Source organism: Drosophila mauritiana, chromosome X, assembly GCF_004382145.1.
Source record: "Drosophila mauritiana strain mau12 chromosome X, ASM438214v1, whole genome shotgun sequence".
Taxonomy (NCBI): domain Eukaryota; kingdom Metazoa; phylum Arthropoda; class Insecta; order Diptera; family Drosophilidae; genus Drosophila; species Drosophila mauritiana.
Window position 1 is genome coordinate 2,426,989 of NC_046672.1, and position 27,487 is coordinate 2,454,475.

A 27,487-nucleotide genomic window follows, 5' to 3' on the forward strand; every position below is an offset into this window, starting at 1 on the left:
CCTTAATTCTGAAAAATCCTTAATAGAGATGGAGATGATCTATGGAAATGATGATCTATGAATGAAGAACTCCTCCCACAATTAAACACCTTCCAGACTGTTGTTGATTTCATTTTAATATATCTTCTGCATTTGCTTTTATCCACTCCACTTTTTAATCGCTCGTTCACAATAGTTGCATTCTTAGTAATTCATTTATCATTATATGTAGGTATATTATCAATTGGTTTTTTCTTTTTAATTAATAACGTGGTCTTGTGTGTGTGTAGGGCCAATTTGCGATCTCCAACTTTTTTACACTGGGCTGGCAAAAAAAGAGTCGTAGTCATAGGTATAAGCTAGAGACTAAAATTATAATTAAAATGCCTTCACTATTGTGGATTTTGTGGTTGCAGTTGGCTAGTATGCGTTGTTGTTGCTCGAGTTAGTTAGTAAGTTCTTAGGGTTCTAGGCTTTAACGGTATTTTCTGTATTATTTGCATTAGTTGCATTATTGTATCTGTTTCGTTTCACTTCTTGCATGGCGTTTTTGTTAAATAAATGTTTGTGATACTTTCGCGTTTTTCCTTGCTACAATCTTTAACTTAGACTTAAGGATCGAAGAAGCAATTGTAGTTGAAGTGATCGTTTCTCTTTTGTTTTTGTGTTTTATATTATGTGTAAGTGATATAATATTCAATTTTTGTGGATTTCCTTGGGCTTATGCATATGTTGTATATATAAAAATTGTTGTTCGTTTTGTTTCATTTGTTAATGTTTAATTAAAAAGCTAGTTTCGGTTGTTGGTTGTGTCCTCAGACGACTGGCGGTTCGGTTCCTCCCAGTGGATCGTCGTTACTAATAAAATAAAATGAAGAAACGAAACAAATTGTAAATAAATTAAGGAAACAAAATAAATTAAGGAATAACTAAGAAATAAATATGAAATCAAATTTGTGCGTAACTTTAATAAATACATTACTTCTATTTAAAATTTGATAAAAGCCTCGCCAAACTGCATTTTCAGACTTTGCCTCAACGCGAAGAAGAACTATGGTTTTCTTCGTACACTCAATGTCAATGTAAATTTGAATATAACTTCTTACATACATATATGTATATTATTTTAAATAATTGGGCAACTACGCATCTCAGCACTACCCATCTTTATAAGAACATCTAGCTAATAAGCATGGATAATACACAGCTATATCAAATAATAACGAAGTCAGCTTTTTGAGATCTGCTAAAATTAAATATAATTTTATAATTGTTTCATATGGTATATAGGTATGCCCCCTGCCAAACTGAAATATCTTACTGGTTAAAATAACAATTCAGTTTATAGATATGGTCACAAAGCAGAATACATTTCGACTACATTGAGCTACAGCTACCGTATCTCAGGATAGATATATGCACAGATATCTGTTTTAAGGGTTTTTCCTATAGGATATGTTTGAACTACCTATCTATGCAAGAGTTTTCTACCTATAGATAACTGGTGTTCGGATGTGACCAAATATATAGCTTTAGAGTTGTGTGACCTGAGCTTGGCTTCGAAACGAGTACAATCCAGTTAGAATTGGCTAATACTAGATAGGATCTGTAACAATACCATATGTGTGAACTCCGCACATGTCTGACTTGGTGCTAACTATTTGACTAGAAAAAAAAAACTTATGGATTTAATATCCTTTATGATAGCTTAATATAGTAGATTATCTATTTTCCTTTATCCGTCTGCCGTTCTAATATACTTTGTATAATATAACATGATATTCTGCAATGATATGGCACGATAATTTCAATGGTAACACTTCAAAAGTATTTGACTATATTGTAAATGGATTAGGATATGCGGCTAGGACACTTGTTATACCTATATTTGGAATGATTAAAGACTTTCAAAATGTCAGAGATACTCAAACGGTTTTAAATATTTTACTGCAGACACATTTCTACACAGATTAAAATTTAAAACATCATAGGTTGATTTTCATTTTATTTTTAAAAGAGCCTTTTATGGGCTTTAAACAATCTAGCTAAAACAGCTCAAATATTATGTTGCCACATGGACTTGAGAAGTGTCATAGCCGCCCTTCTTTTAGGTTAACAAAAATGGAACAAAATTCCTTTTATGTTTAATTAGGGGTACAGTTGCCACAGTCAACTGATGGCGATTAACTATTTCGCCCCATGATTCGCTGTCATTTCCGTTACAACCCTGGCAATAATAGCTTAGCTTGGAGCGGGCAATAGACACAAGGATATCACCGATAACCGACAACTCAAAAGGAGTATCGATAAGGAAAGTGATAGTGGTAGGACCACTCGAGGAGCCTTGTTGGTGGGAAACTCGTTGATTTTGGGACGCGGATATAAGATATGCACCGGTGGTGGTTGATCCAGCTCGTCGAAGAAACTGAGATCCTTGCCAATCACGTGGTGGTCCATAACTACATCAGTGCCGATCTCCTGGTGCACAAGGCTAGAAGGACTCCATAGACTAATCGCAGGCATAGGATTGATAAGTGGCGAAACCTGGTATTTTTTTTCTGGAATTTAGCTTAGATTTGGGATTACTTACGCGGGACAGACGTTGGCATTCACTCCGTTAACGGCAGCAGAACTAAGATTAATTTGGCCCACAGTTTCGCCCTCGACGACCACAATGCAGCCGTTCAAATTGTGCTTGTATCGGAAACCCGTAAACACCTCGAGGTCAGGAGCGCCACCTGGAAAATGAATGAATGGGTATGATTAATACAAAACTGCTATGCTTCAATGCTTTTTTATATCCATGAATATGAGGACACTTACCGACAAAAACATTGCCCGGCAGCTTCATCGACTTTTTGCTGGTGGGTCGGGTTTCGCCCGAATGCAGCATGCGATCGACCTCTAGAATGGCGGTGTTTTCGTCCCGCTTAGCGATCACAATGTGCCGCTCCCCATTGTCTACGCGGATATCGCTGTTCCGGATCACCGCCTCCTCGCCATCGAGCCTCATGGAGTACTCCACATAGCCATCCACCACTGCGGCAGCTATGAAGTCCTGTCCGGTGTACTCCTCTCCGGCCTCTTGGCCCCACCAGAACAGCAGACCGTTCGGCTTGTTGGTGGTGAAGACGATGCCCATAGAAGTGTAGGATTGCTCCAAAGCAGGTTGGAAGTGGCTTCGATTCAGCTCAACGTACCCATCGCCTCGGAACGAGGCATTGAAGCCCAGTTGGAGGTCTGCAATTAGATTTGAGATGAGGTTTGAATGTCCTTGCTCCCCTATTTGAATTTTGTATTTGACTTACGCTCCTGACAGTGCTTGCCACTGAATCCGAAAGGACAGGAGCATACGGCCACGTCCTCCTGCTCACTGCAGCTTCCTCCGTTTTCACATGGATCGCTGGCGCACGGTGCCATCGCATATGGTTGAAGTTCGTTCTCGTGAACATCTGGAGTTGGAGGCGGAACTGGGGGCTCATTGTCGCTATCCTCGTCGCCTCCGATCATATTAGTCTCCCCACAACTCTGAATATTTGCCGCATCCTTGATGTCCGCTAGGAGATTGACAGGTTTTTGGAAGTTGTATAGCCTGGAGATGCAGCCATCGAAGCCCTTAGTGATGTTCACGTCCCGATTGACCTTGACCGTGGAGCGATCGTAGCCGCCCACATAGAGGTGCGTTTTAAGGGACAAAATTCGATCCGAGCCTGGGGCCTTGGCCTTTCGCTCTGGTCCGTCGCCCACCCGTAGGATTCCTTCGCCCAGGCGACGTCTGATCTCAATTCTTGTCCAGCGGTTCAGGGGCAGTGGCTCAGCAGATCGCACTACCACGGGATCCAATCGAGCCGCCGTATTTATTAAGAGCTCCGCGTGACCACCACGCAGTACCAGGGCCAGGTAATCGCCGCTGGGCAGAGTCGATTCTGCAGTATACAAAATCACGGAGTCCGCCAAACTTGCCGGACGTACGGAGAGCGTTATGTTGACCTTGGTGACTTTAGGAGTTCTGCGGAAAGTAGAAATGTTCAGTATTTAGTTAAGATATAACTTTATTTTCGAGTTATTGATAACTCACCCATAGGCCGCAAAGCTGTTGCTCTTAAAGTTGAGACTGTGCTCATTTAAGATCTCATTATATTGGCATCGATCTCCGGATCGGTTTAGTGGGCACAGGCACTCCATGTCGTTTTCCGTATTCTCGCAGCGTCCGGCGCCACAGACTCCGGGCGTACACTGGGTGCCCTCAATGGCACAATCCCTTCCAGTCCAACCCGGCTGGCAAATGCAGGTGTAGGCCTGCTCGGTCTGGCTCTCCAAGCAAACTCCCTTATTTTGGCAAGGTCCCTGCGCACATGGCCGGCAGTCCGTGATGCCCTCTTTGTACTTCGCCTCACGGATCAGTTCCACGGTGCGTCCTTGCAGGGTTAAGCGACTGATGCAGCCCACGAAGCCAACTTGCTGGCTAACAGCATCGGCGGGCAGGAGCTCCCAGTTGGGTACTCCGCCGATATACAGATCTTCGATCAGATCCAGTTGGGGTATCTGCTGCAGGGTGGGGAAGGCCACCGGGTGTTGTTCGTCCACCTGGATGTATCCATCCCTCTTGAAGCGACTCACACGAACCGTGTGCCACTCATTCAGCGCCAGTGGTTCCTCAGCTCGCACCAGCATTGGCTTACCACCAAAATCAAAGCGGAATTCCGCATAGCGATCCTTGAGCGAAAGTGCGATGTAGTCGCCACTACCGCGGGTTTGTCCGTTGAACAGTAGGAGACCGTCGCCGTTTTCCGGTCGGAAGGTCAGCTCGAAGTTGAACTTAAACGAAGAGTTTGGCAGCGTGGGGAAGCTCATGTAGCTGCGAGGTTCCTGCCGGAACTGGGGAATGGCCCCAGTCACAACCAGGATATTGGGGAAGTCCGCAGTCTCACCGTCGGCGTATTGAGCGGTGCAAATATACGTACCGGCATCGTTTGCCTGCACACTGTCCAGGGACAGTTTCTCCTGAAATGGACAAAGGGTGCCGATCAAGGGTTGTACTTTTGCTTTGCATCAGGGACTTACGTTCATTAGACTGCGTCCCGCTTGAAGTTGCCCGTATTGGCGAGACCAGCGGTAGGTGGGCTGTCGACTTTCATCGGCCCCGCAGTGCAAGTCGGCATTGGCGCCCACCTTGGCGTAAACTATCTTGGAACTCTTGAGTTCATGAGGCTGATCCTCGACCTCCAGTTTGTAGCTGGTGGTGTAAAGATCCCCTTCGTCCGTCTTGCACTTGCACACGTAGTTACCGGCATCGCTTGGCGCCACATTACTGATCACCAGATGATTTCCCACTTGCTGGAAATCAAAGGACGATAACGTTAGGAATAGGAATCAAGCACAAAAAGAAAAGTATTGGCTAATTCGGAGTAGACAGTGATAGGGACAAGAAAGTTAGGAGATAGTATATTCGTACTAACCCTGACATTATTGCTGAGTGGAGCCCCGTCAGAGCGTTCCCACACCACGTCTGTGTAGGTGTCATCGGAGGAGTAGCACTCGACGTCGGTGGATTCACCCGCTCGCAGGTTCGAGGACTGCTCGTCCAGTTTGAGGCTGTAGTCGCGGCTCTTTGCTGGCAACTGCGGCGGCAGGTAGATGGGGCTGTTGGGCGGGGTAGCCACTGATGCCGCTGATACCGCCAAACCGTCAACAGGACACCAGATACACACGCACATTGAAAGAAGGCGACAGGTCGACAAGGTGGACAAGGATGGTCGGCGGAACGATCACAATTCAGCGACAATTCACAAGTGCATGGGTGCATGTGTGTGTTCGTGTGTTCGTGTGTTTATGTGTGTGTATTTGTGTGGGTGGTTTATTCGTGTTTGTGTGGTGGTGAGCGATGGAAATGGGAGTAAGATAGTAAAAAATACACAGAAAGAGAAAACAGTTAGCAAAATTACACGTCTAAATTGGGCGTTCAAACAGAAGGAGAGCGATAGTCATCGAACGAAACGTTCTTGTTTGTTCTGCATTTATGTATATGTAAACAACAAATGATATAACAACACGTATTTTAATTCATTTTATAATTTATCGTTCGACTACCATTGCATCTCGGCATTTTTTAGTTGTTTCGTTTTGGAATTTGGTTTCCTAGTTAGACAATACATAGATATACGATATACATTTAGAGAGGCGACAGAGAGGGACTTTGTGGATTGGTGAGGTGAACTACATTTTATGGAGCTACTATTATTCAATACTGCTACGGATCGAATCACACAAATACGAATACATGGGGTGTTACATATGGGGTCTTTTAGATTGGTTTTGTACTGGTTTTTGTTCATCATTCATCTGGAGCGTTTGAATTCTACAGTTCTAATTTGGACTCGGGTTACCACTAAAATCACAGATGATTGATTTCGGTTTTTGGTTTGACAAATACATATACATATAAGGTAGATACGGTTAAGGGTACACTTTACAGAATTTCGATTACTTAGCTATCGAAGATCATGTGGCTTTGAGTGCGCGCTCATATGTGTAGGTGTGTTGTAGGCAGTGTCTCGTATTATTTACACAATGTGTATTGTTCTTAAGTCTAGATTGGGTTATAGTAGTTAGTAACTCTGTAGCCAGCCGCATGCATATTCACAAACATCCACGGTTAGAACCTGTTAAATTGCCAACCCGCACAGCGCTGCAAAAGTATCGATCGATTGGCTATCGCTTATCGTTATTTGTTACATGTTAACCCCATCTAGGTGCGTGTGCTCGACGTTTCTCCATTTTTGGGTCTCGCTTGCTTTCTTTTGGTGCAGTTGGTCGTTCATCGCAGTCGTCTATCGACCGATTGGGATGCCTCCATTTGAGTGCCCATTGCAATCGCTTCAACTCTACGATTTTGTGCACCCGGGAGCATTACGGAATTGGACAGCCAGCGAAAGGAGTGAAGAGATAGTTGGGACTAGGGAGAGAATATTGGGTGGGATCGTATAGAGGTGGAACTGGGGGTAGGAGGACTTGGACACAAATAGGTACAGTTCAGTATTAGACAGCGATACCAGGGTAGGAAGTGAGAGAGAAAGCTTTTGCGGTGAGGATAGAGACAAAACTTTGGGACCAACCGAAGCTGCGCTTCCTCAGCTTCCATTCCTTAACGGCCTTCGCCAGGCTCCTCCTTCCTTGCTCTGGGCTCTTCTTCCAGCGCTTAAAGCTCCCCGATCCCGAGTCGGATCCTGATTTGCCGCCTCCCTTGCCGCCGATGCAGTTGAACTCGTCAGAGTGATCCGTACAGTCGTAAATCCCATCGCACACCATGTTGGCTCTGACGCAAGTGTGCGGATGCGAAACGCACTTGAAGTCGTTGGGTTGGCAGACGTACGAGATGGCTGGAGCCCGAGTGGTGGCTGGTCCGGAAATGATGGGCTTCGCGGGCGAGAGTTTGCTGCTCTTGAAGTCTGTGGCGTTTTTTTTAGATCGTAATTTTGCGGTTCGAAATTTTCGGTAATTTTTTTTTCGGTATTTTTTTTTTTTTTTTTTTTTTTGAGAGGGCACAAAGTAAAACATTAGCAAGAGTTTACAGCCTCCGCAGCACCAAAGCCCTTGGTTAGTATTGGTCCCTAAACCCTATATATGTATAGAACTGAAAGCCCGAGGGTCTTATGTACGTAACTAGGGTATGCTGTAGTTTGGACAATGTAATGTTACTAAAATCGGGGATCCACACATGCTGGAACGGTTGCGATGGTGCTTTACTAATCGAACCGAAACTCGTGGGACAATGTGCATTAGTGGGCGTGGTGGTGGGCTGGGGGAGTTTCATTAAAGCAACTTCTTACAGGTTTTTGGTATTATTTTTGATTCTTTTTTTTATAAAACTTATTTTGATCTAGGGTTAGGCAGTACATAATACAGATATAAAGATCATTAGGATAATAATACAAAACAAATGCAAAATAAACGAAAATAAAAGGTCAAACAAAATCAAGGGAACTCAATAAAATACAAAAAATATAGAAATCGTATAATGGAGGATCGCTGCGATTAGATTTGGTTAGGCGGCAGTGGCTGTAACACACCTGCACAAATATACAGAACCATGCAGGGCGTGTCCTTCAGGGAGACACCGCCCTTGAACCGATTGTAAGGATACTGGGGAGCTCCTGGGCAGTTGTAGTCGCGTCGTTCGTTCGATTGATTGCAGTTGCATGCCATACCATTACATTTGTTTGTGTTTTGTGTGTTTTTCGTTTTTTTTTTTTTTCGATTTTTCGACATGGGAACAGCAAAAGCGCACACAGTGTACCATATCATATATAGCATTTACCAATTAAACAGTTTAAGTCAAGTCAAATCAAAGGGTAATTAAAAATATTTCAACAAGCGCACATGTAAGAAAGTGGAAGAGAGAGAGAGAAGAGCGTGAGAGAGGAAGAAATAAATATCAAATTAACAAATTAATCAATGTGTTCCATTTGCATAAAAAAAGTAGGTGGAAATGTAAAACCTACAACTCAACGGATTCTTTGAACTGATTCATTTGCATCTGATTGTTTGACTGATTTTGACTGATTCAGGACCAAAAAGTTTAAGCTACATTTATTATTTACAATTTAATTGGTGCTGGATTCCTTCGTTATTGTTTTTTCCTTGTGCTTTCGGTGCGAATTCAGTGAAGTTGTAGAAACTCCAGAATGGAGTGGTGGAAATGGCAGTGGATTGTGTGCAGTGCTTAAATTATAGATATTTAGCTTGTCGTTGATTTACACTTATTAATTCACAAAAACACAAACAAACAGTTGACAACCAATAACCACGGTAAGTAAGATAAAATCATAATATAGTTAGCTTAACTTTTAAGGGGACCGATATAGACAAACAACACCAAGGGGGTCAGTAGCGATAAGGAGAGAGGAGCCGACACCAGAATGGTATTTTTTTTTTGGTTTTTTTTATATGTTAATAAAAACGCAACGAAAAATGGCCAGAATCGGCAAACCGATGCTCTTAATACCCGTGCAGATCCACAAGTATGGTACCATGTAATTTTAATTGGTTTTTTCAAAAAATTTGTATAACTACGTACGGAGTTTGCTCTTCTAATTTGCTCGGACAAATTAAATAAGTTAATAAATATAACAATTTGATGCTCAACAAATGGACTCTGCAAGAGCTTGGAATGTAAATAAAAAGAATATGTTACAATTTGCTTTACACATTTCGCTGTGCAAGTTTTTAATGTTAATAATATGTTTATTTCTCACTTTAAGTGGGCTTTACTTAAATGTATCGTATTAGAAATGTTTTTGGCAGCCATTTAGGTAAGCTTAAGATTTATCAAGTTGTAAGAATGTTCGTATATATATTATATATGTATATATAAGTGTGCGTGTGGTGTATAATTTCGATTGTTCAGAGCTTAGTTTGCTAGAATTTCAATTGGTTAAAAAAATAATGGAACAACATTCGGAAAATCTTCGGATTCGGACATTGTTTGCATGCAATGGACTTGGTACTAAAAATTACTACATGATTGGTAGTTGTCCCCTTCGTTTGTCACTCCGCCACCAAAGTTCGTTCAATGATTTCGATATCTTTTGCTGGTCATTTGTTATATACATAGTGTGTTGTTGTTCGTAGGACCCTGGAACCGCTGCCTATGGTGCTGGACATATATATATATACATAAAGATATTGCTCGATTTTAGTTGTTGGGGGGACTGACAATTTCCGTTTGCATATATACAGGGTGTTTATCTGACATCGACTGCGTGCCATTATCTTAGGGTCGATTTTGAGTTTAGGCTAACAGATACGAGTACATTGATGTGTTTATATATATAGGAGTATTATATCTATATATATATGTGTGTATATATGTATATATGTATCATTCAATTGAGTGGGGAATTAGTAAAATCAGCGAACGATCAAACCTGCTTAACAAAGCCTAATCCTTGAAAATTCTTCCTTTTCTTATACATTTAAGCATTATTACTCTTTTCGCAGTTTCTTAATTATTTAGTTGGTTTGGTTTGGTTTGGTTTGGTTTTGTTTTCGGGCTGGCCTAACAAGCTTTTGTTCAAAATTGATTTTCTTTGGAGTAAGCCCATTTTTGAATGGGTCTTTCTTTTCTTTCTTTTCAGGGGCGAAATGGAAGTAAGGTTGCTTGTCGGACTCGACATCTTCTGACTGCGGACCGGCGGACCCGACTCCACCTCTAAGCCGGAGTCGGAGATTCCGGGGCCTCAGAAAACCTAACGCGTGGCGATTACTCACTTAGTACTTGCAAGTCGATGGACACTTCGGGCAGTTGCTGCCCACGGTCCACGTCGTACGAGTTGCAGATGTAGCGACCCGCATCCTCGGGTCGCAAATTGGTCAGCACCAGGACCTGGCTATCCGTACGGGCGTTGTTCGGCAGGGGCCTTCTGTCCTCGCGGAACCAGTTGAACTGTAACGGACATGAAAACGTTAATCCATTGCTGAAGATATAGGACCAGTGTATGGCTAGAAGGTATATTCATATTCTCAAGAGAACGGAAGTTCTTGATGTTTTGCTATTGATATTCAAGGGATTTTCGGTGACAGGAGGACACTCACCTCAACATTGCCTTGAGCCTTTACGCCATATTGATCGGTCACACTGCATTGCAGTTGGATGTTTTCACCCTCGCGGTGCCGTTGCAACTGGGACTGAGGAACCTGATGGAAGTCGGCGGGCTTCTTCACCGCCACTCTTGCGATCTGCGATCGGTTTCCATATTGGTTGAAGGCCGAGCAGCGGTATTCACCGGCAGCCGCCTGTGTGATGGACACGAAGCGCAGGACGCTGCCCACAATGCGAACCGAACTGGAGTGGAGTCAGATGGGTGGCAAGAGGTAAGAGGTTAGTAGTATATCTCATCAAACACTTTCCCCCTATGTGTTGGTATTTCCCCTACCTGGGCAGTGGTCGATTGTTGTCGGTACTCCAATGGACGTCCTCCGGATTCACGTTTTCCACTTGACAGTGCACATCCAAGTTCTGACCCACATCCACGGTCAGCGGGATATTCGGGTAGAACCTGATTCGGGGCAGGGGCAGAAGGACCAGCTCTTTAACGTAATAGGCCTTAACGTTGCCATCGCGACCGATTGCATTGCACCGGTACTGGCCCAGATTTTGCTGTTCCACGCGCACAATCTCCAGCCTGTTTCTAATCGTGTAGGCATTTCGGGGCAGTGGTGCTCCGTCGACGCGTTCCCAGCGCGTGTTCAGGGCTTGGAACACGTCGCAGGTCAGGGTCACATTGTTGCCAAAGTCGGTGGCCAGGAGTTGGTTGCTGCCCGGCTGTTGGATGCCAGGGTGTTGTGGTTGTGCCGGATTTTGGATTATGGGATCCCGGTCGGAATCATCATCAACTGTAAAATGCATTTCAAGATTGGCGTTAAATTGTATTCATGCAGGAATTAACAACGATGAAAACCATTTCTATATAAGCTTACTTGCACAGTACATTTTTCAATTACATCCCAACATACCTCCTCCGATATCTCCGCGCCGTTCCTTGACCTCCACGCGAACGTAAGCTTCATCGCTACCCGCCTCATTTTTGCCATGGCAGGTGTATATGCCTGCATCCGCCTTGGTCACTCGATAGATCTTCAGGATCGCTTCATTGCTCGGGGGGCTGTAGAGATCCCGTTTCAAGTCCATTTCATTAACCCATTCGACTTCCGGGCTTGGGACGCCGCTGCCCACGCAGGTCAGTGAGAGTTCATCGCCCTCCGTGAGCCTAATATCCCTGTTGTCGGGCAATATCTGGACGAGAGTTGGCTCCTGGACGGTAATGGTGGCCACGCCGGTCGCCTCGCCAACTATGTTCTTTGCGCGACACTCGTAGTTGCCGCTGTCCTCGAGCTGGATATCGTCGATCCTGCAGAGAATTATTAAGTATATATAAAGTAATGGAAGCTTTAGGAGAGTCCGAACGTTGTACTACTTACAGCATGTAGCCGGGTGACTGGCTCTTGTGACGCGGCGACAGCGGTTGGCCGTCCACACGAACCCATTCGATGGTCGGATCGGGAATTCCCTCTACCCTGCAGTAGAGGGATGCCTGAGCGCCAACCGAAAATGTTTGCAGGGGCGCCGATACAATCTTTACACTCGGCCGCTCCCGGGCTGCAAGCAAGTAAACCACAGTGGTGGCACCAATTAGTATTAGGATCAGACTGTGCGGACCTGTCTTATTACCAACTCCACTCTTGTGCACTTGCATGGTGAAGTTTTGGGTTTAAATTATATCAAGGATCGGGATTGGGTTGGGTTAGGGCACAGGGTAATGCAAATCAAAATTCAAAGAAGGGGGCAAGGCAAGGTAATCAGTGTTTGTGATGGAAGAGAGACAACAGTACGAAATAGAGCAAAGGCATCGTTAGTGGGTTACCTTTTTTTCTGTCTTTTGAGTATTTTTTTGTCAGAATGAAAGAGTTAAGAGAAGATGCGGTCAAAGTAGTCTTCAACGCCGACTTGTTGCTAACCCCATTGCACTTCTTGTTATAAAAGCACCCGCTCTTTAACCGCAGCTTATATAGACTCTATGTAGTATATAAAGGGTCATGGACTGCTGAAAACTTACGTTCAATGTCGATACTTGTGCTGGACAAATCGGATCCGTGGTCATTTTCGGCAACGCAGGAGTAGACACCACGATTCTCGAATCGTGCTCCATAGATGGTCAGCACGTTGCCACTGATGTGCACATTTTCGGGCATGAAGTCGTGCACCTTGGCCCACTTGATCGATGGATATGGCGATCCACTCGCCTCGCAGGTGATGCTATAGTCCTCGCCCTGGATGATCAGGATATTCTGCTGCAAGCTCTCGATGACCGGTTTGTTGCTGTGATTTATAAGTGCATCCATCAAGATCATCGTTCATTCAAACTCCACATAAGGAGTACAGTCCTCTTGGGACCTTTCTATACTCACCCAAATGGATGTTCCTCGCGTCGGTCGATGTTAACACGGGCGCTCTCGGTGAAGTTGCGGCGGGTGCGGACGTCATATGCCACACAGGTGTAGATGCCGGAGTCGCTTTCGCTGGCTTCGCGAACTTCCAGGGTGTTGTCTCGGATCTGAACATTTCGCGCGGGCGAAGAGGACAAGGAGCGGCCATTGTGCGACCAATCGTAGCGCAGAGAGGCAACACTTGTGAATTGGCAGTTCAACTGGAAGGACTCGCCGGCCAGGCCATTAATCTCCTCCGGTGTGATGTACAAGCGATCCTGTTGCGGCGGCGGCTGGGGCGGATTGCTCTGGACATAGACGATCACGTACTTCTCATCGCGGTTCTGTTCATTTTCCGCCTGGCAGCGATAGCGACCTTCGTCCGATTTCCTTGGCGAGTCGAAGATCAATCGGTTGTCGTATGTCCGGGTACTTTGGGCATCCGCATGGCCATCCACTCGCGCCCAGGTGACTCTGGGTGCTGGGTTGCCAAGTACTTCGCAGATGATCTCATTGCTCACGTATTCCTCAAATGTAACGTGGCTCGGTAAATTCACAATCTCAGCCGGTGAGAGCTGGTCCTTCTCTGTGGGTTACATTTGAAGTTTAAGAAAAGGATACTGAGCGTCAATATGGCTTTCATAGATATTGGGGGCTTAATGAGGTAAAATCCATATACAAAATCATATCTTATGTTTAAAAATGTAAAATACCGTAGCGTGCCAGCATTTCCTGGGCATATCCTTTGATAAATGCCGCAATTTGTATAAGGTTAGGCGAATGATTAATGCATTGGTACACATTTGCGGACAGATGAGCATTACTTACTGGTTATGGTAATGGATACAGTGTCCTTAAACACGCTGGCGGTTTCATTGTTGACGGCCTGGCAGATGTAGACTCCAGAATCGCTGATCTGCAGGTCGTACAGATACAGATTTCCGCCTTGGACTTCAATATTCTCTGGCAGGCGGCTGTTCTCCTTGTACCAGTTGACAATGACTGGACTCTGGACGATACAAAATTCGATGTGTTATACATAGTCATTACATAAATTCCTAGATAAAATATATACTATGATTAAATCAAAGTCATGTACACTCACATTGCTCCAACGCATTCGACCGCTACAGCTGAGGGTCATGGAACCGCCCACTGGCACAATGGTGATCTCAGGCTTTTGAATCGACACGATAATCTGGGTGAGCACGGGATCGTCGGTACTGTTATCCGTTGGATCGCTGGTGTCTAGGGTGGCGAGGAACAACGATTAGACATAATCCTGGCCATAACCCTCGTGGTTTCCCACAAACTGAGTTTCTTGCGGTGTGAGTAAAGCCCCTTTTAAACGAGGCGGTATCTCATTCGAGTTCTTACATTAAATTTTGCTTTGATAATATTTGGATCTAAGAGATAGGTGGTTGAATTTTTAATATAAGAAACTCGTATGGGAACTCAAATCGTCTAAAGTGGTCCTTGGAGTGTGTTAGTGACATGTGGTTGCGGCTTAATGACTCCTAGTTGGCCACGAAGCCAGGCGGTTTAATTAGGGGTTTAAGTTTGGTTTCTTAAAATTCGCATCCTCTTAATTGGGATGACTCCAGCTAACTTATAGATTCGAGGGTTAGGCGACAGATGGGTTAACAAACACGGAGAAAGTGCGTTTCAAGATTATCGAAGTTATTTTTAATGGTTAGTCTTAATACTTGAAGTAACTACTTTACAGCGTAGTTTTTATTAAACTAACAATAGATACGCTGTTTCTTAGTAGTTTAGTCAGTATGTCATCAAGGTCACCTAATTGTTAGTCATTAGAGCTATCGATATCACCGAATTCGTGTCCCGGAGTTATGAATCGCACGGTAGAACTTACATAGAAGTTTTTAACTTTGGGTTAGTGGCTATAAGTATCTATGGCAATGTCATAAGCTACTTCAACGCGATTCGGGCCAATATTTGTTGGCTTTGTTGTCGCTGACGTTATAGACTGGTAGCTAAGATACACATTATATTTGATACACACAGAGACAGAGACAAGAGACGTTATGTTTGGACTTGTCAAGGAGGGTTCGGAGGAGCAGAGGCACTAGTCTGGCATCTGTACATAGAGAGCAAAAACTACGTTGGGGTAAGACAAGTACTAAGACACATAGACTAGCTAAGTGGTTTTTAAGTCACCGAAAGGTCAGATACAGAGTCAGAGAAAGAGAGGCGGTAAACAGGAGCTAACTCAATTACAAGAGTTGTGGATACTTCCCACTTGGACTACTTGGGGTTTAGGCCACAGATTTACGAGTTAGGTTCGCTCTACACACAGATCTACAGATCTTTACACATATCTAAGCTGGGAAGATTCTTTATATAGGGTGTAGAGTGGAGTTTTAGGAGTGCCGGTGTAAGAGATAAAGGAACGAGTATTAGGAAAGCAACAGTTGTGGTGTTTTGCAGACGCCTGAGTGGTTTTCAGTGTTTTTTTCTTTCAATTCGGTGGATCGGAGAGATTGGAGCGAACCTCGCGATGGACAGCCGTAGCGCAGCTTGGTCATATTTCCTATGATTCTGTTGCCCTTATATATCTGCAGTGTGTCATTGAACGAGATTGTCTCATTCGGTGCGATATCGAACTGAAAGCCGCTGCAACAGAATCCCCTGCTTAAATCACATATCTGGGGCGGTTCTTCGATAATGGGCGATGTGTCTAGAATGTGGATGGATGGGATTTTTGTTGGTTTTGATGATTGCAAATTTAAAGTTTTTTTGTTTTTGTTTTTTTTTTTAAATATTGTTGGTATCGAAATTCGATGGGGTTCAGAGTTCATGACGGAGAAAGAATGGAAAACAAGGTCCGAGAGAGAGAAAGGAGAAAATAAATCAAATAGGTAAAAGATTTCATTAATCGGGTATCCGATCGTGTAATACCTACAACTTAGATTGCGCAGCTTCCAAAGGTCGAAAAATGGTAAAAGGTTACACAAACTCGTATTGCGCTAAAACGTTTACTTTCATCAGGGTTCTGGCTCTAGTTCCTGAATTTACAAAGCACTTTTCTTTTTAAGCGGACATTCCTAGTTTCGACCTAATGTTACTTTCACAAAATCTAAGTGGGTATTTTAAATGCAAAACGGGTCTCTTCTACTAGTACAAATACGTTATATAACCTGGAACTTGAATTGGACACGGGCCTAAAGAACGGGGATATCGTATAAGAGTATTTTTTGTAGTTTGATATGAAGAAGATTGGCTAGAGGCCAGTGATTATAAATGGGAAGAGCGGCAAAAGGACAAATGTCATTTGATGAGCAACGATACTTGAAGTTTTTCACTCACCGATCTCGCGACACCGATCGCCCTTCCAACGTGGCTTGCAACGACATTCAACGTATCCGCCACTGACCAAGTCACACGACTCCGTGTTGGAAGCGTCGCAAGGACACATGCTGCAAGCTCCGCTGGCATCGCGGTAGTGGAGAGGTGCGCAGGATTCACAGGAGGTGCCCGTGTATCCGGATGGGCACTGGCACAACTCAATGTCGGAAGCATGCGTTGCTCCTGGCGTCCTTGTGGTCACCGCACTCTCCAGAATGACATTGCCGATCGAAGTACGTTGTGTGGGCACTTTGGGTGTGGCTCGGATCAGGATGTGCTGCAGATCCGACAGCACAGTCATGAAATCAGACCGAGAAGCCGGTCGTGCCGATTCGCGATCCTGGCGGGTCCATTGCTCGTCCTCGTGCAGTTGGACATTGTATTCCTCCTGATTCTCATTTCCCTCGGGTCGCGACCAGATGAGCTTCAATCCATTGCCAATAAGCACGACGTCGTGGCCACGCTCATAGTTGCCATATGACTCCACTATTAGACTGTACGCCAGGCGGCCACCGTACGAGTATAGCTGGTTGCCCAGCACACTTCCCCTAAGACTCCAGTACTTGGGCAGATAGGAGGTGTACGCGTAGGTGTACATATTCCTAGATATGTCGGGAATTAAGTTCTCCGTGTCCTGGACAACTCCGTTTTCGTCTGTAATTAATGGTGCGTTAAGAATAAAGTCCACCGGTATTAGCTGGCGGTAGAGAGCTGCCGAACGACACTGGCTGGCCAACCCAGAGCAGTAGCACTCTTTGCAGCCATCCTGATTTAGAGCTGACAGTCCATAGGTTCCAGGGCGGCATTGGTCGCATCGATCACCAATTACGTTCCTCTTGCACAGGCAGTCGTTGCCGCGGCAATCATAGATGCCCTCTATTTGGCAATAGGCTGTGCATTGCAAAGTCTGGTTGCCGGGTTCCGGATTAATCGGGATCGGGTAGTCTTCATCGGGTTGGCAGTCGTAAATTGTTCCACGGGTGGCATCACCCACATATCCAGCGACGCATCGCTCACAGCTAGGTCCTTCAGTGTTGTTAGCACATTCCTGAAAATTATATAAAGTATTATTTAGTTGTCGTCATCGCCTTGGTACTCCGCGTCGGATACTCACTTCGCAGTCGCCGGTATCGCTGTTGCAATATTTGGAATGTCCATTGCACTCACAAGGCCTGCAGAGTCCCAGATAGATTCCGCCCTCCGGATCGCGGGCATAGCCAGGAGCGCACTGCTCACAAGAAAGACCCAAATAGCCTTCTGGACAGCGGCACTGTTCAACTTCGACGGCACGGGGAGTGCCAAGGTTCGTGGGAGTGGCAACGTCCAAAGTCACCTGTCGCAATGAGGCCTCCTTGGTGCTAGTGGTGTATGTGGCCTTTATGTAGATGGCCGTAATATCGCTAAGTGCCATAAGAACGTGCTCACGGTTGGCCACCACTTCGTCGCCGCGCTGCCAGGCACTTTCCTTGATTTCCACGGAATAGGTGTTGGCCACACTGGGGACAACCTGGGATTTCCTATAATGGATGAGCCTTAGATCCTCGCCACTCTTGATCACCACATCTGGGGCACTGTTCCGGGACATAATGCCGTTGGGCAGCGGACTGTAACTTAGGGTGTAAGTCAGCTTGCCTCCATATGAAGAGAGTTTGTTTCCCAAAAAGGCGGCTGGCAGACTCCAGTAGAGCGTATTTCCAGATTGCTCAGCCGATCCTATAAAGCTTAACGCATTGGGTTCTCCGGCCATTGAGACAGGTACGGTGTCTGGCGTAGGTTGCATATAGTTAGTAACCAAAGCAAATCCGTGATCGACGCGTGATCTTCCGAACGTGCTCGTTACTTGATCGCGATACCACGTGCTGCTATCGCAGTCCAAGCCCACTCCGCTGCAGAAGCACTCGATGCAACCGGTATAGGTGAACGAATTGAGGTGGAAACTCTTTGATTTGCAAGTGTCGCACTGTTCGCCAATTACGCTGTCCTTGCATTGGCAGGTTCCATTGGAATGAACGGAGTACGTACCATCCACGTTGCATGAAGTATCGGGTATTCTGCGGCAAATTCCGCCCGGAGCCAAAGGATTGCCCTGGTAGCCGGCGGCGCACTGTTCGCACCGCCTGCCTGTGTAGCCCTCATTACATCGGCAAACCACGTCGCCATCAGGACTTTGTTGACAGCCGCTGGCAAAGTTATTGCTGCCGGTTAGTGGACAAGGACACTCCTTGCAGGGCACACCACGGCGGGGATCTCCATAGGTTCCGGATGGGCAGGGTTCAGGGATGAACGGCACACAGTGACCCAACCAAGGTCCACCGGGCTGTCTCACATAACCGGAGGCACAGGACTCACACGAATCACCAACATAACCAGGTGGGCACGAGCACTTCTCCACGAGAGACGCACTACCCAGTCCCTTATCGGCAGAGCCTGCCGAGTCCAAGGCAATATTTATAAGATCCACTTCGCGAGCGGTGCTATCCAGGTATCCGAGTCGGATCAGGATATTGTCCACATTGGCCAGAATCATCATGATCTCCTCACGCGACGCCTTGCGACCATCGGGCTTTTGCCATCCTCCTGGCACGAATGGAATGCTCACTCTGTTGTTTTGACCCGGCTGAGTGCGAACTCGATAAGTAAGTGTAAAGCGATTGCCAGTGATTATTACATCTGGACCGTTGACGGGTCTTCCGCTGCCTCGGTAGTTAACCTCGTAGCGTAGATTTCCGCCATAAGACTTTAGCTGGTTGCCCATGTACTCCGCGGGCAAGGCCAAATAAGGCGTCTCCCGACCGCTGAAGTGAACATTGGTGGCCCTGAACTGAACGCCATGGAGCAGTGTGAGCAGGTCCTGGCCAGGAGCAGCCTCATTGATCACAATCTGTCGAAGTGGACTCAGCTCAACACTGACAACGCGGTGTGAAAGGATCGGCGGGTGGATGGCATACGTAAATAAGTTGGCACTGTCGCAGGCCTTAGCTACTCCGAAGCAGAAGCACTGGACGCACTCCTCCGCTTTGCGGGCTAACATATTGAAGAATCCAGCTTCGCACACATCTGTACGCACGGGACTAACGGTAACAATGGTGTCCGGGTTCACAAAGTGGGTGCCGCGTGTGTTAATAATTTCGCACGAGTAAGCTCCACTGTCCTGCGGCCTCATGTCCGGACAACGAAGTGTTCCGGTTCCACCGTAGCTCTTTGACTCGCACTTATCGGGCACATGACCCCAGTTCAGACGCCACACGATTGTGGGAATGGGGGTTCCGGTGGCCACACACGTAAGCTCGAGCACCTCGTACTCCAACAGGGAAACAGATTGGGGTGGAGGGCGGATTGGCAATGGTGCCACTGCGAATAAGAGAGGTTTGCACATATAGTAACTAAAAATGGAATTTTAAAAACAACTGACGACTATATCCGTCCTGAAGGACCATTTGCTAGAATGTTAGCAAGCAATCAATCATTCGATTCGAGCCTACATTATCTATCCTACGGGTACTTACTGCATCCAACTTCATCGGAACCGTCCGTGCAATCAGGAACATTGTCGCACTGGAAGCTCTTGGGTATACAATGACCACTGCGACACTGGAATTCATTATAGCGGCAGGGAGCGCCACTTGGCTCCGGATCGCAGGAGGTCTCATCCGAATTATCTCCGCAGTCATTCTCGCCATCGCATCGCCAGGTGCGGTCCACGCACTTGGAGTTCGAGCACAGGAACTGGTTGGGCTGGCACTTGAGACCTAAACTGCAGCTTTGCTCATCGGAGGCGTCCGAACAGTCCGGATTTCCGTCACAGATGGACGACTTGTCAATACATTCGCCGTTCATGCAGGTGGCCTGATATTCCGTGCAGGCTGATTCCGGACGAGATCCAATGTCGTTATCTGGTGAGAGGAGAGTTGGGGGTAAGAACAGAGTGTTATTTATGTGGAGAGCTCTGACGAGTTCTAATTGCTGGCCAGCTTACCAATAACAAAGCCAAGCGGCAACGGGGGAGTACAAAAGTTATTTAAGATTCTTGCAAAATTCTATTCGGTCAGGGAAGTAACCAACACTTATTGATTATTGATTGTTTTCTTCAAGGTGATCGTGAAAAGTTCATTTAAGTTCGATTTTCGATGTGTTGGTTACCTCTTGGAGACCCGAGTCAACTTCCAATCGACAATATAACCCTACCTAGTCCGAAGAACTCTAGATCGATGTGCGGCACAGTTCCATATCGTATGCGATTTGAACGTAGCTCCTCGTACTTGTTTTCGCCCCAGGCTGCGTCCACGGATTGTACAATATCTTTTACCCTTAGAAAACCCAAGCCCAGCACTCAGTTCAACTTAGACTCATACTCACAGCGCTCGACGTTGAGGTTGACGGTGACCTGCTGGCCGGGAATATAGTTGGCATAGCCCACAGCCTCGCAAACATAAGTACCGGCATCCTCGACCTAAAACATAGGTAAATGCAACGTGATTTAAGCTTGGCTAAGTTTGTTTGGGAAGTAACTTACCCTGATGTTGGGAATCTCCAGGCGGCCGTTCCGATCGGTGAAACCAGGTGGCAGAGGCCGTCCGCCTGGGCGGGACCACTTGACCTTGGCGCGGGCGGGTCCCTCATCTCGGCAACGGAAGATGACCTCGCGACCTGTGGTGCAAAGGCTAATTAATGGGGTTCAAGTACGCATTGAACGGCAAGGACAAGCAAATCAGGGAAAATGCAGTAGGCTTGCGGAACTCAAAAGTTGATCGTAGTGGGATTTACGGATATGATATAAGTGTTCTAATTCATTAAAGTATAATATATAATATATAAATGACCTTAAGGGCACGAATGGAAATCTAAAACTAAATACAGGAACAGAATTTTGACAACCAACTATTCACACAGTAATCCTCACTCGTATCATACTGAAAAAGAATAGTATTTATCTTAATAATAATCATTGCGCTATAAGGGGAATTCTAAGGAATTTGTGTTTGAAAATTTCGACTCAATTTACAACTCCACTTGTGGCCAAATTCGTTCGTGCAATTTCGAAGTGCTGGAGGTGCTGGGATCCATGTGCTCATCGACACTATTGTGTCTACTATTGGATATGCATACAGTGATTGTAGTTAGGCCAACTTACCCTCCCTAATATATCCTGGGGTTTTTATATATTATTTGGTTTATAGAATTGGATTGGGTTAAGCATTAACGAGAACAGAGAACGGCAATTAGGGTTTTCCAAACAATTTTAAGTATCAAAATAACGAGACATAAGATTAGACAACATCTCCCGGCACATTTAACAGACAGAAGATTCATCTCATTTTTTCTTTTAATTTTCAATAAAAGGAAAAACAATTGCAATACTTACTCTCCTTGATGATCTGGCTGTCGGGATAGGTCTTGAGATTCAGTTGGTTTGATTTGCGGTCATTACTGTTGTCGGCGGCTGTTTTTAAAAGGATTGATGGAAACTCAGAATTAGTCTCGTATAAAGTCGGCTTATCACTCGGTTATGGTTATGGATGGCAGGGTGGATCAGGGGATAATAGGTTTGATAGACAGATGCGTGGTAGCCAAAGCCCTCGATAGCAGTTAGTAGCTACTTTAGGGTAAGTCAGACAGTTAATTATTAACTTTGGTTCTGTGGCATCTCGGTGGTGCAGTGGGTGACCCACTTACGATCGATATCGTTGCTGATTTGACCACAATCCGCCTCATCGCTACCATCATATGGACAATCAACGCGTCCATTGCATTTGAGACCCAGCGAAATGCAGGGACCGTTTTCGCATTTGAATGAGGTTGGCGGGCAGATGATTCTCAGTGGCGTCATGGCAGTGGTGCTGGTCGTGGAGGTGGTGAAAACTCCAGTGGTTCCCAGGCCCTGACTGACCTCTGTATGACGATGACCTTTTGGCATGTAGAAGCGAGCAAATGAAGCAGTGTTCGGCGATGACGATGATGCTGGTCTCGGAGTCTAACGCATGGCGACCATCTAATGCTCTTACTTACCGCAATTTTGCTCGTCGGAGCTATCACGGCAATCGGTTCGTCCGTTGCATCGCACTGAGGAGCTCACGCACTGGCCACTGTTGCAGCGGAATTGGTTGGGCATACACTTCGGGGTTTCGCCACAGTGGATCTCATCGGAGTGGTCACTGCACTCGGAATATCCGTTGCAGGGAGCGGATCCGGAAACGCAGTCACCATTGTCGCAGCGGAATTGGTTTGCGTAACAGCCTGTTGGTTAAGGTGAAAATACAGGTTAAGTTCAGGCACTCGCACAAGTTTTGCTACTTCTGAAAGGTTTGGGGTCTATATCGGATTCGAAGAAATTAAAAGTATCAAAAACAGTGCACACAATGTTCAGAGCATGCAGTCGGACTTACAGCAAACTTAAATACCTATTGCGTAAGAGCAATTATATTGAAAATCATCGATTAATTGTACTAAAACAATAATGCTAAATAAATCCAAATATTATAATTGCTTGGGCAAACTTAAAAAATAGAATTAAATCAACTGGATTTGGTGTTCTATTAACCAATGCAGTTCTGCTCGTCGGAAAAATCTCGGCAGTCGTAGAAGCCATCACATTGCTGCGTTGCATTTATGCAAAACTGACGATCGAAGCAGAGGAACTCGTTATCCTTGCACAAGATGGCGGTACCTGTATGCGATATTTGGTTGGTGGTGTGCAGTGATTGTGATATTTGGCGGTGCAGTTCAATATCAAGTGGATGTAATTATGTAATATGTAATACACGCAAAATCAATAATATAATAATATAATATAATATGATATTATATAGTCACACGATCAAAAGCAGAGTGGAGAAAGCGTGAGAGATAGAGAAACGAGGTGAGAGACGAATAATAGAGAACGAGAAAGAGAGAGATTAGCAACTGAAAAGGCACATAAGATATATTGGATGCAGTACGATGTTTGGGTGCAATAACTGTACCCCTGTTAAATCCTTACATCTAACATCAATTCAAAATGAAATCGGGAACATGTCAGGCCATATTCCGTATTCTTGCCAAAAGACAATATGACTAAACTCTGCAATCTAACAGATCAAACTTCGATGTATGTATGCACGTTCTTATTAAATGGAATGTGTTAATATTAACTATCATTAGTGCTGATCAAAAATAAGCGCTGTGCTTATATTTACGAATACACAGAAAAAGTGCTTAGGAAACGATGAGAGATACACTTAGATTGCGGTCTTGGTTGAATATTCAACCAATTATTACTTGCAGACCTCCACAGATCTGAGCCGAATACAACTTTGCGATCGCGAACCCTGATCTCAAAATCAAAGGAACTGGTCGGATATGGCACATGGAACGATGGAGACGGAGACTTACAGTTGGCCTCATCGGAGCCGTCCTCGCAGTGTCTGTGCCGGTCGCATCGTTCACTTTCCGTATAACACCGGCCACTGGGACACTGGTGCTGCGGACATGGCAGTGAACAGCCCACCTCATCACTGCCATCCGTGCATTCCACGTGCCCATTGCATCGAACGGAGCGATTGTAGCACGACTCATCGCAGAAGAACTGGTCCGGACTGCAGTCGCTGGGCTTGAGTCGGGTGGTGGCTAAATGTTCAAATGGCATCGGATCGGTAGCATCATGCAGGGTGCGTTGTGTGTGGTTTAATGTTTGATGTGTGGATGACGCGGCAAGAAAGAGAGACAAGAAAGCGTTGTGATTAAGCTCATGCCTTGGCTGGGGCAGCTCCTAAGTCTAGGGGCACATACAAACCTGGTTCCGTTGGGAGAGACTTACGTAACTACTTGATCTCATTTAAATGCTTACGGATTATTATATTCTTAAGGAAACTGTGGCTAATGAGTTAAGAAATGAGTGAGCTCGAAAGCGGCGGGACTAAGGATCAAATAAACCGCCAGTATATCGTTGTGTATCCTAAAGAAAGAGTGTCAGTGGAGGACTTGTCTCGTTTACCGGTGCCAAAGCAAACGCTGAGCTCCTCATCGGATCCATCGGAGCAATCCTTAAAGCCATTGCACTGCAAACTGTGATCTATGCACTCGAGATTCGCACACTGCCATTCATGGGGGCGGCAGGATTTCGGTATAGGATTGGGGCCCAGTTTTGGTCGAATAACATTCACATTTTGTGTGGGATAGTGGTTGTTGGTCTCTGTGGTGTTGAATGCGTGTGTGTGGCGTGGATGTTGGTGTGTAGGTTAGCAAAAACAATGGAACGACAAAACGAGACAAAACCGTAAACGAATGCTGGGTTACAGATTGATATGGCTGATATGGCATTGATAGTTAATAGAAAAGCATTTAAGTTGTAGCAGTAGCATAGGCTTGGTTTCAGATTTGAGTCGGAAAAGATTTTGAAGTTCGGTCTTTCACAATTTCAAGTTGAATGCCAGTGGAAGGCCTCGTCGCGTAAGAAGAAATTAGAATTGGCAAAGGAGCTTTAGCTTCACAGGAGTACAGAACAGAAGAGTCGTCAGAGAGGAGTAAACTGGAAGGATTACAGACTACAGGTTGGATTCATTACCCGGACAGTACATCTCGTCATAGCCATCGAGGCAATCGCGGATGCCATCACACCTTATTCTCCGACTGACGCAAGTGCCATTGCAGGCTAGCTTGTTAGGTGGACAATATATCCTTGCTTGAATGTGGAAAGATAGATTTCACCATGAGAACTCACTTTCAAAGGACTAAGGCGGGTTTTTACCGAGTCGAAGCCAATCGAATAGAATCTAAGACCAAATCAAGCGTACCCAAAGCAAAGCAAAGAACTAAATCTACATTCTTGGACGGTGCAGGGGATTCGGGACTAGGATTGAACCACGGATTCCAATGGCTCATGGCTTTATGGCTTTGATGGACTTCTTACCGCAGTGACGCTCGTCGCTGCCGTCGGCGCAATCGGCGATGCCGTTGCATCTCTGATTATCGGCCACGCACTCGCCGGTGTTGCAACTGAAGACGATGGACGATGAGTTTCGGTTAGCGATGGTCGACGGTGAGTGATGTTCATGTTCGAGTAGTATGGTGGATGATGTGGTTTGTGTGGTGTGTCGTGTTTTGTTGAAAGAGCCATGACATGAAAAACGTAAAGAAATGATTATGATATGGAAGGAGTAGATCGGAATGGATAGGGAGATGCGTAGGATCATAGATGTGTGGCGGAAATCATTATCTAAACTTTGATCAATTTCGACTTTAGTTTCGTAACGAGAACTAAATAAAAATGAATAACCTTGGCAATCAAATGGATAGGTAGGTGTGTGTGTGTGTGTGGGGGAGGTAGCTTTGGTGGGTAGATGGTTTGTGGTCTTACAGGTAGGCGTCTTCCCGGCAGAAGGTGCAGTTGCGCTCGTCGCTGCCATCTAGGCAATTGGGATTTCCGTTGCACAACTGATCGCGGGGCAGGCAGTAGCTGTCGCATTCGAACTCAGACTCTAGACAATGGTCTGCGAATGATGAATGATGAGGTGAATGTGAAGTTGGACGGGGTGTAAGGCGGTGCATGATTGATATTGAGCGCAAGTGGGTGGTTGGTTTGTTGGTTGTTTGTTTAGAGTTAGAGGGTTAGACTTAGCACAAGTAGCACCTGATGCCATTTGGTTAGCCCCGATCCGGGGGTCTTTACCTGTGTACGACTGACATTCGAGCTCGTCGCTCATGTCTTCGCAGTCTGCGTAGCCATCGCATTTCTTCTCTAGCGGCAAACACCGACTGTAGTCACATTCAAACTCAAGGATATCACATTCATTCAATGGATTGTTGTTCGGGTCGGTGTCTGTTTTTCGTTTTTACATGTGAATGTGTTTTTGGTATATGAAAAGTTGGAAAGATAAATAAGATAAATGTTATGATCACTGGGGAGGCGCGCAGACAAGTCGATGGGTTCGAAGTCAGGCGGATAGATGCAATTGCGACTAGAATAGTAGCACCTTGGGTTCCTTAGCATTTTCAATAAAAGATTACATTTCAAAGCAATTCATAGGGCGTTTCTGATGCTATATAGCTGCTTTGGTTCTAAAATTGCTTTGGAGGCAGTAATTTCTCATTGAGATTCTTTTCGGAATTCCCGGCTATTTTAACCGCAACTGCAGAGAGCTATGGATGGTGAGTAGATGAAAGGAGGGATCTATGGGCTACCGTAGGTGTCTTCGTAGTCATAGATGCAGTTGTACTCGTCGGATGCATCGGCGCAATCGTGGATGCCATTGCAGCGCTTGTAGCCGGAGATGCAGCTTCCATCGCCACATTGATACTGGCTCTCCAGGCACTTGACCCCCAAACGAGTCTTATTCAACCTTCCCTGGAGGTCTGGAGATCGGAGTTTTCAGGGGCGGGCGCGGTGTGTTGTGCGATAGCGGGGATAGCAGAGTAATACGTTTCAGGGTGTCAAAGTACGGGATAGATTTTTACACAGGACATTTTTTTGGCGAAGAGAGAACAAAAGAGAAAGTACAGTTAGCAACAAAAGTCGAGTTGTGAAATGGAGTAAACACGGCGGGCTTGGCACTATCAGTTAGCAGTTAAACCAATTGGAATTGCGTTCTAATCTACATATGTTAGCTTCGAACTCAGTCTTAATCTAAAGTATCATTAATTGTATTAAATTGAACCAATTGCTTGTTAGAGAGCAGGAGAGATTAGGAGAATCGATGATGAAAGGAAAAGGCAGCGATGAATAGAAATGCGAAGTTCATAATGTTAATACCTATTAATTTAAAATACACCCAATTCGATTTTAATCAAATTGGATGTGACTTTAGTGGTTGATAGAAGCCCCGAGTGACAAAAAATGCGAAAAGATATGGTAATGCTACTTACGACATGCACTCTCATCGCTGCGGTCGTGGCATTGAGGTTTGCCATCGCACACCTGGGATTTCGGAATGCAGCCTCCGCCGCGCTGGCATTTGTACTGCAGAAAGCATGAGAATGGGTGTGTATTCCTACTGGCGCCAGAGGTGGGTCCTAGATCGCAGATCCCACCTCTGACAGCGGCGTGTGTGTGTGGGGATGTGGGGATGTTTGGGGGGATCAGTGCTTAATATATAGTACTTAGTGCTTATTATGATTGTATCTTTCAAACTATTTGATTTAATTGATTATTTGATAATCCATTCATGGATGCCTTTGGATCACACCG

The 27,487-nt window shown here is 45.4% G+C and overlaps 1 protein-coding gene across 33 annotated transcripts in view; it reads right to left on the reverse strand.

Annotated features, from left to right (window-relative positions):
- Window positions 1-98: 98 nt before the first annotated feature.
- Window positions 99-27,487, reverse strand: part of LOC117147036 (basement membrane-specific heparan sulfate proteoglycan core protein) — a 73,187-nt gene continuing 45,798 nt past the window's right edge. For 4 of the 33 annotated variants that reach the window (XM_033313736.1, XM_033313745.1, XM_033313732.1 and 1 more), the window contains 33 exons: window positions 27,166-27,259; window positions 26,485-26,655; window positions 25,973-26,122; window positions 25,661-25,793; window positions 25,214-25,299; window positions 24,869-24,985; window positions 24,299-24,496; window positions 23,698-23,931; window positions 22,336-22,563; window positions 22,003-22,233; window positions 21,692-21,769; window positions 20,843-20,976; window positions 20,686-20,779; window positions 19,836-20,222; window positions 17,444-19,680; window positions 16,291-17,377; window positions 15,476-15,661; window positions 14,069-14,211; window positions 13,792-13,972; window positions 12,946-13,549; window positions 12,594-12,856; window positions 11,959-12,136; window positions 11,494-11,888; window positions 10,914-11,373; window positions 10,573-10,822; window positions 10,249-10,423; window positions 5,439-5,650; window positions 5,044-5,316; window positions 4,058-4,983; window positions 3,288-3,988; window positions 2,803-3,219; window positions 2,570-2,717; window positions 99-837 (listed from right to left, as the gene is read on the reverse strand). In XM_033313736.1, the coding sequence (XP_033169627.1) occupies window positions 795-837; window positions 2,570-2,717; window positions 2,803-3,219; window positions 3,288-3,988; window positions 4,058-4,983; window positions 5,044-5,316; window positions 5,439-5,650; window positions 10,249-10,423; window positions 10,573-10,822; window positions 10,914-11,373; window positions 11,494-11,888; window positions 11,959-12,136; window positions 12,594-12,856; window positions 12,946-13,549; window positions 13,792-13,972; window positions 14,069-14,211; window positions 15,476-15,661; window positions 16,291-17,377; window positions 17,444-19,680; window positions 19,836-20,222; window positions 20,686-20,779; window positions 20,843-20,976; window positions 21,692-21,769; window positions 22,003-22,233; window positions 22,336-22,563; window positions 23,698-23,931; window positions 24,299-24,496; window positions 24,869-24,985; window positions 25,214-25,299; window positions 25,661-25,793; window positions 25,973-26,122; window positions 26,485-26,655; window positions 27,166-27,259 (11,214 nt within the window). In that variant the 3' untranslated portion in view covers window positions 99-794. Of the gene's footprint in view, window positions 838-2,569; window positions 2,718-2,802; window positions 3,220-3,287; window positions 3,989-4,057; window positions 4,984-5,043; window positions 5,317-5,438; window positions 5,651-7,493; window positions 8,133-10,248; window positions 10,424-10,572; window positions 10,823-10,913; window positions 11,374-11,493; window positions 11,889-11,958; window positions 12,137-12,593; window positions 12,857-12,945; window positions 13,550-13,791; window positions 13,973-14,068; window positions 14,212-15,475; window positions 15,662-16,290; window positions 17,378-17,443; window positions 19,681-19,835; window positions 20,223-20,685; window positions 20,780-20,842; window positions 20,977-21,691; window positions 21,770-22,002; window positions 22,234-22,335; window positions 22,564-23,697; window positions 23,932-24,298; window positions 24,497-24,868; window positions 24,986-25,213; window positions 25,300-25,660; window positions 25,794-25,972; window positions 26,123-26,484; window positions 26,656-27,165; window positions 27,260-27,487 lie in introns of those variants that run through there. The other 29 variants (XM_033313744.1, XM_033313766.1, XM_033313751.1 and 26 more) reach the window with 27 other exon arrangements.